The sequence below is a fragment of the Condylura cristata genome, unplaced genomic scaffold (assembly GCF_000260355.1).
Source record: "Condylura cristata isolate star-nosed mole 26May11 unplaced genomic scaffold, ConCri1.0 scaffold00012, whole genome shotgun sequence".
NCBI lineage: Eukaryota > Metazoa > Chordata > Mammalia > Eulipotyphla > Talpidae > Condylura > Condylura cristata.
In genome coordinates this window covers 20,944,498-20,960,273 of record NW_004567113.1, presented here as the reverse complement: position 1 = coordinate 20,960,273, position 15,776 = coordinate 20,944,498, and the positions used below count along the sequence as shown (strand labels likewise).

General features: G+C 35.8%; 1 protein-coding gene across 3 annotated transcripts in view; it reads left to right on the top strand.

Moving 5' to 3' along the window:
- SLC4A4 (solute carrier family 4 (sodium bicarbonate cotransporter), member 4) overlaps positions 1 to 15,776 on the top strand; it is a 291,594-nt gene that overhangs the window by 216,560 nt on the left and 59,258 nt on the right. For all 3 annotated transcript variants that reach the window (XM_004681227.2, XM_004681226.2, XM_012724181.1), the window contains 2 exons: positions 1,375 to 1,646; positions 13,522 to 13,592. In XM_004681227.2, coding sequence (XP_004681284.1) covers positions 1,375 to 1,646; positions 13,522 to 13,592 — 343 coding nt within the window. The remainder of the gene's footprint in view (positions 1 to 1,374; positions 1,647 to 13,521; positions 13,593 to 15,776) is intronic.

Genomic DNA, 15,776 nt, shown 5'->3' with positions numbered 1-15,776 from the left:
AGAAGGGTCATTAACAAAATGGCCTCCTTAGGTAGAGGTGACTTACTCTAAGTCTGTGTTTGATAGGCATAGAGCGAGAAAAGGTGGTCACAGGATGCTTCATTCTACAGCTTCAGCAAAAGAATATCACATCTGTGTGTAAGCTTCATGAGAGAGGGTAATATCTATCTGGCTCTCTTGTGGCAAGACAGTCTTTCTGGATCTGACAACTTGGGTTTGTCTTATTTGCAATATTTGTCCATGAAGTAGTTTTAATCTTTATAATTATTACCTTTATTTGAGGTAACTCACCTACAACACTATTTGAGTCAGAGGTATATGACAGCACCATTCAGGTGTATGTTATTACTGACACTCACCACCAGGCTCCTGTAGTCCTCCACCTCAGTCCACGGGGTGCCTCCACATTATGTTTCTGATCCCGTCTCCTTACATTGGTCACACTCTGTCCACAGTAAGCATTACATGCTGTCTCATGCCATATGCCATTTTTTTTTAAAGATTTATTTATGTAGGATACAGAATTGGGGTACAGGAAAGAGGTGTGGTGAGTGAGAGGATTCACCAGAGACAGAATGGGGAGCAGAACAGACAGACTGACAAAGTATACTGCTGAGGGGAGCAGTGGGCAGGTCAGAGGAGGTCTACCACATGATGTGGGACAGCTCCCTGGCTGGGATCGAATTCATGCTGCAGTGGCTTCAGAGAGCTTCATAATGCGGTGCTTTAACCCTTTGTGCCACCAGGGAGAGCCCCATATACTGTTTTTAATTCTCTTTCCTCTTCTTGGCCTCAGCCTTTCTGGTCTACTTGGAACCTTCCTCTTCAAATACCTCAAGTTTTTCTTGCTATTTGATCAATACCCTTATTCAGAATTAGTTTTTTTAAAATGGCACTTCAGCTTTTACAGTGCTGTTTTATTTGTTAATCTGTCTCCCTTCCCTTCATAGCCTGCCATAACTTGGGGACAGAAGAAAATTTCATACTGTTTTTATTAATCAGTAAAGCTCACACGCCTGTATTGAGCATGTGCTGGGAGGCACCAGTGCTAGGTTTTTTGAGTTGTTTACTATGTAACTCTCCTCAGACAACCACATTTTTTGAATGAGAAAATTAATGAGTTATTCACCTATAAATACTGTGCCTACTTTTGATGTGCTTTTCTCAAACTCCTGAAATTATTTCTGCTCGGTAGCCTAATAATATTACTAGACCAAATCCTTAATATTTTCTGGATAAATCAAGGATGAATTTCCTAGCTAATGACTTAACATGATTTTGTATTTTTAGCAATCATTCTTGTATTCATTTGGTGGTTTTATATTCTCTGCATTCCATAAACAGAGTCTAAAATACTTTTCATCTTCTTTCCAGGGATCATAATTTTGACTACTTGGAGTTTCGCCTTTGGATTGGCCTGTGGTCAGCCTTCCTGTGTCTTATTTTGGTGGCCACCGATGCCAGCTTCTTGGTTCAGTACTTTACTCGCTTCACAGAAGAGGGCTTCTCTTCTCTGATTAGCTTCATATTTATTTATGATGCTTTCAAAAAGATGATCAAGCTAGCGGATTACTACCCCATCAACTCCAACTTCAAAGTGGGCTACAATACTCACTTCTCCTGTGTCTGTATGCCGCCTGATCCAGGTGAGGGCATCATGCCTAGTCTTTGTGCTTACCTTGTGTTTGGAGGAAGGTGTAGGTATATGCACGCAAACTTTTAGCATGGCATCATTATCAAGGAAGGTTTTTATTTTATTTTCTCAAAGAAAATGCCCTGCTACATTGGAAGTCTCATTGCCTGAGATCCCTTAATATGTGATTCAATCAGGAAATGAAGCCAGGAGCTCTGGAATATGAACACAATTAACTCTTTTGAAATTAACTCAAATGGCAGCAGTGTAAAGAAATTATCTAGTGGGTGAGGAAACTAGGTACATGACATACATTAACAACTACAAGGACCAGACAAACCTAGTCCTTGGAACTTCCATTTCATATTTTCTTGCTTCCTTATTGTTGTAGTTAACTTCAAATAGATTAATTTAAGCTCTAGAAGAAGATACAAAAAGATACAATTTACTTTATGTCATTTGAAGCATGAAATTAAAGATTAAATTCAGACTAGACTCACCTAGTGGTAAAGTAGAGGTGTTCATGTCTGTTACACAACAGAATTTAAAAAGCAAGAAAAGAAAAAATGAAATAAAAATAGAAAAGATGTAGTGTTATGTTCTCGGGGAAGATTTATATCTAGAATCAGAAGTACATAAAGGTGAAGTAAATTTTGGGTAAGGAATATGGCTCATATATCTCAGTATTTTAATGTCCATCTCGCCAAACCTAAATCAAATTTTTTCACAACAAAATGTTCAATTTGGACTTTGAAATTTTTTCTTGGAGCAATTCATCATCATTTTATAACACGGAAGCTCTTGTGAAAAGGACTCACTTTGTGGACAGTTGCTTTACATTGGCTCTAGCAAAATGAGGATGGGCATTTGTGTCAGTAGCATTGGTGATCCCAAGTTAGCCAAATAGCTATATCCAATCAGTTATCCATTTATATTTTCCTGAAAACAAAAAGTGATCTACAATGCATACTTTTTGAATAAGGTCTTATAGACCCAATGTACACTATTCTGAGGGCTGTATAAACTTGCGTATAAGTGGCATATTCATGTGTGCTATTAAAGGTGCCATCTATCTACTTTTAATTACATATTTTGGGGTAAAGTCTAGATTATGTTATAAGGGTTTATGAATTGAAAGCCAAGAAAAATAGGATGGAAATCTTTTCTGCTGTGTCAGATTATGGCCAGATATTTGTGTAGTGTATCTTCCTTCTTTGTCATTATTTAGAGGAGTCTTAGATATAGATATACATCATGAGTGCTGATAGAAAAGAGAACAGTATCCCTAAAAATGCTTTAGCAACATTGAAGAAAAGATATAGCACTACAGGGCTCTGTATGACCTGATTCTTTTCATCTTGTTCAAGAAAAATCAACATCTATCCAGAGATTGTAACACACAATGCATTAAAATAAAATCTATTAAATGAAAAGTAGAGAGAGGAACAAAGTAGAAATAAAGATTCAGATGAACATGATATTTAAGATATATACTGATTAAAAATATTTCATGACTTAAAAATTTGCTGGAAAATAAGTACTTTAATTGATATGAAAGCAAATTAAACACACTGATATTATAACAAATTAAGAGAAACAAATGTTAGCACTATACATGTATATAGAACTCTTCCTGGGAGATTGTGGGGTAAAATTCCCTGTATCTAAACATCCTGACTAGCTGGAGAAGTCTAGACTATACAAGTAAAAGGATTGGAACACAGATGTATTTAACTGTGGGGCTTAGACCTTCATTTTTATTTATTTATTTCAATTACTCTGTATACATATATTTATTTATCGAAAAATCTGTAAACTAACTTCTGAGGCAAGTTTGACTGCAGAAGTCATAAGTCATAAGTCATATGTCAAGAATTTCTAAAGCAAAAAAAGAAAAATCTTACTTAACTGTACTGAGGGGTATGATGTTCATAAAGCCAGATGAAGCCTTTGTTAGTACATTTGTCACAAAACAAAACAAAACCTACCTATTGCCTGCCTTATATGCACCTAAAGCTACTAGCAATTTGCTTTCAAATCAAGGAAGCTAGTTCTAAATGTACAAAGATTTTCATGTGATTTTTCTGACAAGAAGGATCTTTGTTTCCTTAAAAAAGTAACACTGAGGGTTGCATCGATTTTATACATGCATGGCTGGTGCTGACTGAAGTGATGATAGCATTTCTTTTGGCCTGTTTTCCCCAAGTCAGAGTTGTCTTGGAAGGATGCCAACAATTTCTGCTACCTGGAATGGGTCACCTTAAAGCAATGTCACAGGCTTTGAAGTCAGAAAAGTTGATATCAAAGTCCCAGCTTGGCTAATGAGCACAGTTTGGTGGTGAGGATGTTCCATTCCCAGGAGAGCTTAGTCTCACCTTCCTCACCTGTAAAATGGGATTAATAGTAGGATCTAACTTATAAAAATGTTGTGAAGGAAAAAAACAAGGTGTTACAGAGTACTTAGGACAGTCTCTAATACATCATCTTAAGTAAATTAAATGCCAGCTGCATTAATATAGTGTTATTATTCATTAACTTCAGAGTTAGTAAGTAGTCTCTAAGAATGAATAACAGAATGGGCAGTTGGCCCATTTTTCAACAGAACCATTGGCTACAACCTGTATTATTAGTATACATATACACATATGCATATAGATACACACATATATGAATGCAAGGGAACATCTAAAACTATGAAAGAAAAACCCTGTTTCTCATTTGGAAAAAGACAATTCATGTTTTTGACAACCCTTAAAATATTACTAGTGTATGTTTTTCCATAACCTTAAAACTTTTAATAATAAGCTGCTTATATAGATCTACCATGAATGATAGGACAGAATAATAGTGTTACATATATGGATAGTAAGTATTTTAAAAACAACAAAAGACTAGCCTTTCTTCACAACATGCACTCCTGGTAAAAAAAAATTCTATCAATGAGTCAATAATATTTAATCTGGCAGATGCTTTTGTTTTCAACACCAGGACAGTATGTATAATGATGAACCAACATTCATGCAGATGGAGTTGTGATCCTGCAAAATGAGAAATGATCGTATAGGAAAGGAAATAGGGGTCACTTAATCTGTAAGAAAACTCTTTTCATGCAGTAACAATGGTCTTTGTGCATGTGCACTTTGTAAAAACAGTTCTCTTTTCCTTCCAGTCCTCCTTCTCACTTCCTTCCTTAAAACTTCATCATTTCCTGAGTTCCTTTTTCTTTTTTTCTTTTTTTTTTTTAAAGATTTATTTATTTGTACATACAGAGTTGGGGTACAGGCCAGAGGCTCACGGGTGGTGAGAGGCTTCACCAGAGACAGAGTGGGGAACAGAACAGGCAGATGGAAGAAGTACACTGCTGAGGGGAGCAGCGGGCGGGTCAGGAGAGGTCTGCCGCGGCATGTGGTCACCTCCGGGGCAGGCGGGAATCGAACTCATGCGGAAGTGGCTTTAGCTTCTCAGTGCTGTGCTTTAACCCGCTGCGCCACCAGGGAGGGCCAAGAGTTCCTTTTTTTTAATGCACCTTTTTGTCCATATCTCACCTGTACCTATTACTGAGTAACCTAGATAGATACCTAGGTTCTCATTTACCAAAGAACTAAGAAAGTTCAGTTGCAAGAGCTAGCAGGAAAATTAGTCCTAAAGTTTGACATACCTGTCAGGTAGACACATGTTTTTTGTGATAAAATTTCCGTTTATAAAAAGTAGCTGTAAACTAATGCAGATGTGATATTACCCACTATGCCTTTTGATGGTTACAAAGCAGAAGTGTATAAGAAATTAGATGATTCAGTTCAAAAGGTAAAAGTGAAAACTAAAAAATATCCAGTTGAAAGATAGCTCACAGTATCACATTTTATTACCAACTTTCTGTTTTGGAAACTTGCTATTATGATAAAATATATACAATATGGACTTGGAATTTCAGCTGAGTTTGACTTTCAGCTTTAATTAGCATTGTGACCTGGACTAAGCTAATTACTTAATTTCTTTTTTCATAACTGTCATCTGTTAGTGTGGTATGTACTTATTCTTAGCACCTAAATGTCATTGGGTGGAACTTTGTTCATTTCCTGATTTTTTCATTGTCTGATGAAAGATTCTCCAACCAGATTAACTTTTAGTTCTTTTATTTTATTTTTTGTAGCTTTGTAGCTGTTCAGTTGATTTTTTTTTTTTTTTTTACAATGCTTGCTTCTTTTTTGGAGTAGTACCTACAGTTTCTTCCACCAGTTCCCCGGTGCAGCATCACCATAGACCCTTGTGCTCTTGCTTCCTTACTTTGGCTCCTCTCCCTCCTCCCCCTGCAGAATGTCTCTGACTTACAGTTGTCTGTCTAGTTTTGTTTGTTATGGTTATTACTTTTTCCCTGATGTCTGATTTGGTTGTATTCTTTTAAATAGATTTAGATGTTTAATTTATTTTCTGATATATTCATAAAGAAAAATACTAGATAAACTTGTACTAAAAATCTACAAAAATTAACAACATGTTATCATAGATAAAATATGAAACATTGAAGCCATATTTACAGAAAAATATGTTAAGAAGCTCAATACGTCATTGTTAGATAATTATCTAATTACCCTGAATCTCAATGTTACCAAAATGTTAGATACTCTAGTTAGCTTGTAGAAGAAAGCATGGGGAGGTACTCAGTTCTTCTAGGAGGAATCTGTCTAATTCATTCAAAAACATAAATAGAGGCTTTTAAAAATAGCAAGCAGAACATAGAATTTCCTTTTCCTTTTTCCCGTCCATTTTCCTTTCCCTTCTGCTATCAAAATATACTGAGAGTATACTTCATTATGTTTAAAGAATTGAGTTACTTGCAATCAAGTAGAATATACCCCCAAACACAATATTGCTTTTTATGTGTTATTTGATAAAGTATTAATTTTGAATGAATTAAGTCAGTTTCATTTGACGCAGTCTTTAAAAATAGACTGCTACTGTAGCACGTGTTCATTTACCTAATGTAGCAAGAAGATTGTTAATATGTTGAAAAATACTTCAGAAAATAAGTTTTCTGATCAGATGTTAGTTTTGTATGTAGAGGAGAAAGAATCTTTGTGAAAAAATGGTAGCAAATTAGAAATGCCATTAATAATAATAATAATCAATTGCCTCTAAGGGGTAGACACTACATTTTTTGGTTAACAGAAGGGATATATTTTATTAATTCATTTGTTGGCTGTTCCAGGGAGAACATACTTAATAATGGATGAATGATTAAGAGGAACAAAAGCCTTTCTCAGATGCTGAGTACATCATTGTCTATAATCTCGCTAAGTAAGAGATGGCCTTTTACCTGGTGTTAAACTATAAGATCAAGTCAAGTGACTGGAATTAATCATGGTTTCCAGCATGACACCTTTGTTTTATTCACATTCTGAGTGGTCTTCCAAATGCTCTAAAATGGTTGTTAGAGGTATAAAATTTCATTAATATTCCTCTCTATATTGTTTTTCTAATATCTTAGTAAATATGTGTGCCAATATGTTATAGCAAATAAAAGGAACTGCTGGATCATGTCTTGTATTGTCCCACACTATAGTTAATATTTGTTTTTTTAAAATATAAGACCATTAACGGAACATTAGGAACTCAAAGACAATCCTAATTTATCTTCCATGACCTGCTTTGTAATTTATTTTTGTTACATGTAATTTTATTCTTGTTATGTCTGTCCCTCTCTTGACCATACAGTAGGTTTAAATCATGGATAGTGGGTGAACAGAAAGTACAGCCCTCTAGTGTTGCAATAGTCAGGCTTGCATTTAGTAGGGTACTAGTATAGTTGATCCTCTTTCATTCATGATAATATGGTATTTTGAGAAAATGTCGGTACTTGAAAGACTCATTGTTTTTCTGTACTGTAGCACTTTTTTTGTATAACACTTTCTGGAATCAGTAGAGGGGAAAACAATGAATTTGGATAATCACCTGACTTAGTTTAATTCTCTAGCGTGGAGTTTGTATAACACACAGATTTAGAAAAATTACCCCAGAAAATATTTATGCACTTACTAAATGTAATGGTGTGTGGGTACAGAAAAATAAGTTTTTGTGTAAATGGTTGCTAAATATATCCAGCTTAATATCAGATAACAGCCCAGATCTTTCACCTCCAGTGCAATGTCATAGGTAACATGTGAAAAGAATATCCATATGTTGAAGAATATCTGTCGTAAGTTGAGCTTGTCAAATTACACTGAAATCTCAAATATCAGGCTTGGTAAAAATACTTCTTGAGCAGTGGATAATAACAGAATGATGATAAAATTCCCATCAATTTTGTTTAAGACTTAGGGTTGAGATAATAGTTATTTCCCTAAGAGTACTTCTAAGGTTTTCCTAATTTATTTTGCTATCCCTCTAAAAGTCATTTTTGCACTTTCATTGACATGGACATCTAAGCCATAGATCCTTGACTTTATCAGTAGGTGCTGGTATGTTTGAGTAACTCAGAATCCTTTACTAAATCTGACATAACAATGCAGGCAAGAGACTTACTTAGTTTTATTCTGTATCTGATTGAAATTTTCTCAAAATGCTGCTTAAACAGAATGAAATATTACATTAAATTTTCATTTTCATAGATAATACTCTTAATTTTTTTTCTTATTTAGAGTAAGTCAATTCCATATTATTTTAACTACAAGAATGATGGGATAGGTTTTCAGATTTGTTTAACATTTATTGCACACCATTCAAGTTGCCAGGCATTTTGTTAGGGGATTTTAATAAACTATATTTTCATATATATTACATATATATATCATATAATATACAATATATACACACATACAACATTTGTATTTAATTACCACTTGATCCTTGTGAGATACCTGACATTCTTCCCAGGATTGAAGTTGATCTTTTTCCAGGTGATAAATCTAGTAGTAACCTCTTTAGATTAGATCTGATTTACTGAGATCTTAACTGGCACTGGATACTGGTCTATCAGTTTTGTCTACGTTGTCTTATTTAATCCACCTGCTAACTTGATGAGGTAGGTGGTTTCAAATACAATTTCATAAGTAGGGACCTGAGTTTGAGAGGAGTGAGGTAACAGCTTCAAAGCTCTGTGGAGAAGTTTGAGGACACTGCTCAAGGAGCTGCCAGAATTCCAGCTTGGTTCTCCTAGTTCTCTCTTCTCTGTCTTATGTTGTGGTGGTACATTAAAGCAGACAGCTCTGTCTCTTGGCCAGTTGTTGCTTGCACTTGACCTTGGGGCCTGAAGTGTGCTATTGTGCATATTCCTGATGGTACAGATCCTGATCTCCACTGATGCGTAAAGCAGCAAAGTCATGGGATATTTCCTGGTGCCAGGTCACTAGAGGATAAATAGGGACAACTTCAAGCAATGCAAATGATACTCTGTATGCAGGAGGTATACTAGCATTGACTCCACTCAGCTCCTGCAGCCTGTTCTTTCTCTAAATCTCTCATTAAATATAAAGAAAGGCCAACTTTAGATGGAAAACTCACACACACTTTTTAAAATATCTTTTACTGACAGTGTTTGTTCCCCCATTCCTGAGGGTCAGCTAGAATTTGATACCCAGGAAGGAGGATCATGAAGTGAAAATCCAAGTAACATAAAACGATCAACCTGTGGAAACTCCCTGAAACCAAGTATGAGAAACAGACTGTCCCAGTTCAATTGGCTAATTCTAATTTAACCAGATTCCTCAGCCAAAGAGTTTCCTTGCTTCATAAGCATTGGTATTGAGCTAATAGGGAAGACATAATGTAGCATATTTTGGTTTTCCAATTTGACCCCTACAGAATCTTAATTAAGGATATTGCAAATTCTATATACAACAATCATTCTGCAGTTAATTGCCAAAATATTTGTCTCATGCATGTCTGGATCCAATGGTGACCAGTGATTCTTGTAGACCACACTACCAATTGTAGTTGGTCATTTTCTTTTCTGGGAGCTTAAGTATTTTACTTTTAATCTTTTACTCTACCATTTTCTGCCAATATGTATTTATGGAAGTGCTTATTTCTATTTTATTTTGAAGTCTTTCTCTTGAAGTAGCTACCTATTAAAATAATTAGAAAAAGCTTATACTTTTTGCTATCCTTTTGATAATGGTCTTTTGGGATTTTGAGAGCCATTATGCTTTAATAGCTTGTCACAGAGGAAAACTGAAATGATAAAAGGAATTTAGATGAGCAGAACTGACGTGTATCCAAAACTTGAGAGCAGTTACTGAAAGTTCAGATTGGAATCCTATTTTAGCTCACTTGTGGTCTTTATTATCTGTCATTCATTTCACAAAGAAGAAGCCTTGAATATCTTACCCCCTCACTTTTTCTTGTTTTTATGCAAAAAAAAGTGTGTTGCAGGAATACCTGCACTCTCTTATGACAGGACATGCATAAAATTGCATTGAAGAATCTAGCCAAGAAAGAGCATCTAAATCAATGCTTGTGATTTCGCAAATGTTCTCCTTCAAATGGTAGGGAAGGTCAGATATTTTAGTTCCCACTAAGATTAATATTATTTAAATGAATACTACCCTACCTTGAATTCTGTGGCCACATGAATCATCCTAATTTTGATAATTAGCAATGCTGGGTAAGAACAGAATGAATGCTGATCAATGATTTGGTATTACTGCTACTCCTGATTGACTTTAATCTGAGCCAAGAAACCCTGTTATATCATGCTTCAGAGTGCCACCCACATAAAATGGGTTTACAGACAGGTCTGTACTCATTCATCCATACTTTTTTTTTTTTTTAAGATTTATTTATACATACAGAACTGGGGTACAAGCCAGAGGTGCAGGGGCAGTGAGGGGATTTACCAGAGACAGAGTGGGTACAGGACAGGCAGATAGATGAAATACACTGCTGAGGGGAGCAGCAGGTGGGTCAGGAGAGGTCTGCCACGCCATGTGGGTCAGCTCTGGGACAGGGGATTGAACTTGTGAGGTGGCTGTGGCTAGCTTTGTAGTGTTGTGGTTTAACCTGTTTTGCTATCAGGGAGGGCCCCCAACCATACTTTTTTTTTTTTAATATTATAGTTTATTTTTACATCATATTGTGCCTTTTCCACCTCAGTTGTAATCCCCTTGGGCTTCCCATCACCAAGTCATCGTGTGCCATAGTCCAGTGCACTTCCCTCCCCCCACCATTTTTTATTCCATTCCCCATTCCACCCCCGTAAAATATCTCTGGTATATATAAAGAGCAATAAACATGGGGGTGCAGGTGTCTTTTTGAATCAGTGTTTTTGTGTCTTTTGGGTAGATACCTAGGAGTGGGATTGCTAGGTCATGTGGAAGCTCCATTTTTAGCAGTTTGCATTCCCACCAGCAGTGCAGGAGAGTTCCATTTTCTCCACATCCTCGTCAACATTTGTTGTTGCTAGTTGTTTGAAGATGTGCCATTTGCACTGGGGTGAGGTGGTATCTCATTGTGGTTTTAATTTGCATCTCCCTATTACAAGTGATGTTGAACACTTTTTCATATGCTTGTTGGCCATCTGCATTTCTCTTTGGAGAGTGTCTTTTTAGCTCTTCTGCCCATTTTTTGATGGGGTTGTTTATTTTTGTTGCGTTTTATCAGATTTTTGTTTATCTTTGTGATCAATACTTTATCGCTAGTTTTGTGTGAGAAAATTTTTTCCCAAGCAGTGGGCTGTCTGTTTGTTTTTTGTAATACATCCATGCTTTTAAATGAACAAATGGGTGACTTAAAATGTACTTCAAAGGAAGTACATTTTAAGCTTTTAAGAATAAAATCGTAAAATTCTAGGTTTGATCAATATTTTAAAATATTTTTCTTTCGTGAGTAAATTCATGTTTGGCTATATTTTTGTTGTCATGTGTTCTTTATCTTCTTTTATTTGTTTGTTTGTTTGTTTTCTGTGACCTGTAATGAAACAAGCACATTTGCTTTTTTTACCGAACATAGCTTGCCTTTAGGTTAAAAGTTTAACAAATATAAAGCTTTCAAAGATCAGAATAGCATCCAAAATTTAGAAAAACTAGGACTCAAGCTAAATATTTTCCCCTTCTGTTTCACTTATTTCTTATCTTTTAATTTGCTCTCATTCACTTGTAGTTATGAAATATTCCCCTTGGTTTCCTTTATTCCTATGTAGTAAACAAATATTTTTTCAGATTTATAGTATGTGACAAATTATATTGCAATATACTTAATGTATACAATGTGATGATTTAATTTATGTATATATTGTAAAATGATTCCTACTATCAAGTTAATTTACACTTTCTATCACCTTATGTATTTTGATGAGAATCCTTTAAGTAATATAGAGTTATAACTATAGTTACCCTGTTTTACATTAGCTTCTCAGATCTCCTTCCTCTTATAACAGGTCTTAACATCTACTTCTTACATCTCTTCTCCCCCACCCTTTCCACCCTCTTCTCCTGCCTGGTAACTGCCATCCTGATCTTTCTACATGCTCAAATTTCTTTTTTTCTTTTTTTAAGATTCTACACATAAGTGATACCATACAGTATTGTCTTTTTCTGTCTGGCTTATTCCTTATAGGGTATAATGCTATCCAAGTTCATCCATGTCAAAAATGACAGGATTTCCTTCCCTTTTAAAGTTGAAAAATAGATACATTTGAAAGCCTGTTAGTTAAATGCCAGACTGGGCAGATTCTAGGGAAAATCTGGGGACAAGAATATCTCTCTTTGTTTTTTTTCATGGATCTTATGTTCTAAATTTCAATAGATAAACTGGTTTATTTCTCTAAAAGTTTGCATAGTTGGGACACTTTAAAACAGCAAACTAAAAAGACAGGGTAAGAACTTGGGGTTGGGGCTTGGGGGCACAGAGAACAAATAATTAACAATTTGGATATTAAAGGAACATGTGATCTCTAAAGACAAAGTATTTTATAGTATTTCTACAAATTAGGAATATTCTCTGGGTAACAACTTATTCTGTAATGCATAAAGCTTCACATAATAGTATAAGGGTTATTTGATAAGGTAAAATGCTTTAATTTTATTGAGTGCTTTTTAAATACTGTTTCAATTTTAGACTCATAAATAGAAAAAAAAGAAAATTTCCAAGAGTCGCTTTGGTATACTAAGGTAGATTCTTCTGCAAGTGACATCTAGATAAACTTGCAATGATGCTAAATTGTATAAGTGATACCATTATAAAATGTTTGCCACATTTTGCAAAGATGTACTTTCTTACATACAGTCCAGATTTCCAAAATACCCCATCAGTTGATTAGTAAAGCTCTTATTTGTGAGATGTGACTGTATGTGAAACTAGTCATCAACTTAATGATTTATTAACAACCAGTTTTTCCACTAGGCAAATATATGGGATGCTGTTTCAAAATATATAAGTTTTGTTGAAATCTAATATATTTTAATACCATCCTCTTAAATATATGTTATTGTTTCTCGTGAGATTAGAGTACAACAGTTGTGTCTAAGTTGTTGGTTAGCTAGGTGAAAGGTGAATACAATTATAATAAAGGAAAATTCACTGTGTGCGTATTACATTTTATTGGAGATTTTAAAAAGTGTCTTTCCTGACTTTTTATAGATTTCTAGTGGTGCACTTAGGCTTTTTTTTAAGATTTATTTATTTGTACATACAGAACTGGGGTACAGGGGTGGTGAGAGGCTTCACCAGAGACAGAGTAGGGAGCAGAACAGGCAAATCTATGAAGTGCATTGCTAAGGGGAGCAGCGGACGGGTCAGAAGAGGTCTGCCACGCCATGTGGTCACCTCCAGGGCAGGTGGGAATCGAACTCACGAGGAAGTGGCTTTAGCTTCTCAGTGCAGTGCTTTAACCCGCTGCGCCACCAGGGAGGGCCACTTAGGCTATTTTTACTGTAAAAAATTTCTTTTTCTTGCAGTTAATATCTCAATATCTAATGATACCACATTGGCTCCAGAACATTTGCCAAGTATTTCTTCTACTGACACGGTAAGTGACTTGTATTTCTGGATACTCATATTATACATTGTAATGATAATACATATATGGTGTCTCCTGTCACTTAGCAATCCTAACATGAATACATACTTAATAATCAGTAATAGAACAATAGAAAAACATTGTTCTTGCTTATTAGTTTTCTCCTTTTCCTTCTTTTTTTTTTTTTAAAGCTAAAGTCTTCATTGACTTCTACAACGTATTTTTGAACCTTCTTAGCAATTTAATTGTGTAGCCCTTTAATTGTCACCTTGAAATACTTCCACAAGGGAATGTGAGAGAAGTTGAAAAACAAGAGCTTGGTATCCTCTCTCTGTTTTTGGTATGATTAAGAATTCTCCTGCCTACTGAATTGTGCTGTGTTCTCTTTGCTCAGGGTGATTGTGGCAGGACATTTCCCCTGTCACTTAGAAAGACCGTGCCTCTGTCACATGATATCCTTTCCCATGGCTTGTAACCAAGGATCTTTAAGGGAGTGGAACTAAGCTTTAAAAATGAGCTGTTTTGCATGGAAGGTCACACACTGGAAGGAGACTTTTGTGTTAGAGAAAAAGGAAAAGTGCTGTTTCAGACATCCAATTGTGCTCACTCTACACTGGATATGGAATCTTACCAAAGAATATCAATCTCTCAGTTGTAAAGACAGAAACCATAATACCTTGTGTTGATAGAGTGCCCATCTCTCAGGAGACCAGAACACTTCAGCGGTTATTATATAATGAGTGCCCACAACATCGCTTTCAAAGATGTTTTTTATATTTCCTGGACAACTCTCACTTGACCCTTTTTCTCTCTCATTTTTATATTTTGCAGCTCTCTTGACTTTTTTTTCTTACTATTAAAGGTTCACTGACTTTTCAAACTTTGCATCTCATATTCACTTCTTTCTGATTTTTATTTTGATTTTGTGTGTAAAAGAGATTATTTGCTTATTTCTATATATGTTTATATATATGCAGGTATATATATGTATTCTCCTTATATATGTGTACATATGTATTTTCCTTAGGCACTCTCCTTACACTAGGCCGCACTATCTCACAGAGATCATAAAGAGAAGACGTTGAAATCAACTACTTTGGACAGACCATTCTGTCTGCTCAATCATGAACCTTTCCTAGGACACACAGTCAACAGGACTTAATTTCCTTCTTTTCAGTTCAGCCATAATTAGATCATGCAAGAAGGTGCTGTAAAAGTGACAAGCTGCCCCTGGGCACTGGCGAGACCCACTCTAAGGGCCCCTGGGAATATCCTGTCAGGGGAAAGAAGGCCTCTCCAGCTCAGCTTTATTGGCAAGAAGACAAGCTTTCTTCTTCCTAGGGGTATGGGTATTTTCAAGAGAAAAGAACAGGAAAAACAGGGCATTAGGTAGAGATTAGAAGCCTATAATAATCTTATCAAGATAAAGGGCAAGTTTTCATTTCCATTTATGGTTGGAATCATTGTCATTATTTCTTCTAACTTTCGCAAGTTTTGTGTAGATTTCTTCCAGGGTTTATAACTTCAACCTACAAACAGTGCTTTAAAAGGTCCCTGTATAGCTTTGAGACTAGTCACAGATTGTCTACAGTATATCTAAATGATAATCAGTTAGATCTGCTTGCTTCCATTTATCCACCCTGAGGGAGAGACCAGTATCTTCTGAGGTGATTGAATGGATCAGTTAATATTTACTATTCACATTAGATTACCTTTTTTTTTAATTAAAATGAGGCATGCCTTGAAATGCACAGTTCTGGAACTGAATCTTGACAAATCTATACACTTACACACTACCACTGAAACAAAATATAGAGCATTTCCATCATCCCAGAAAATGCATATAATTCTCTGTATCTTATTTTATGTGCCAGCTTGCTGAGTCTTGGAAGATCTTTCTTTTCCTAACTGTTCCTCTGCTGGCCTTTAAAGACCAGGTGCCTTGCCCCTTTTAGAAATCCTGAATGCCTCAGAGGGGTTTCCCTCTGCTCTCCTCTTCTGGCTCTCACCTTCGGAAAGTGGCCTCTGACATTTGAGCGTGTATAGGGCAGGGGTGGGGAGTGTTTCTCATCTCTCTTTTCTAGCCTCCAGCTTTTTATATACTACCTGTGCACACAGCGGAGACCAAGAGAGTATTATGGTGAGAGCAGGCTCAATCTAGGCTAAGGCAATTCTAATCTGTCACCTACAGTA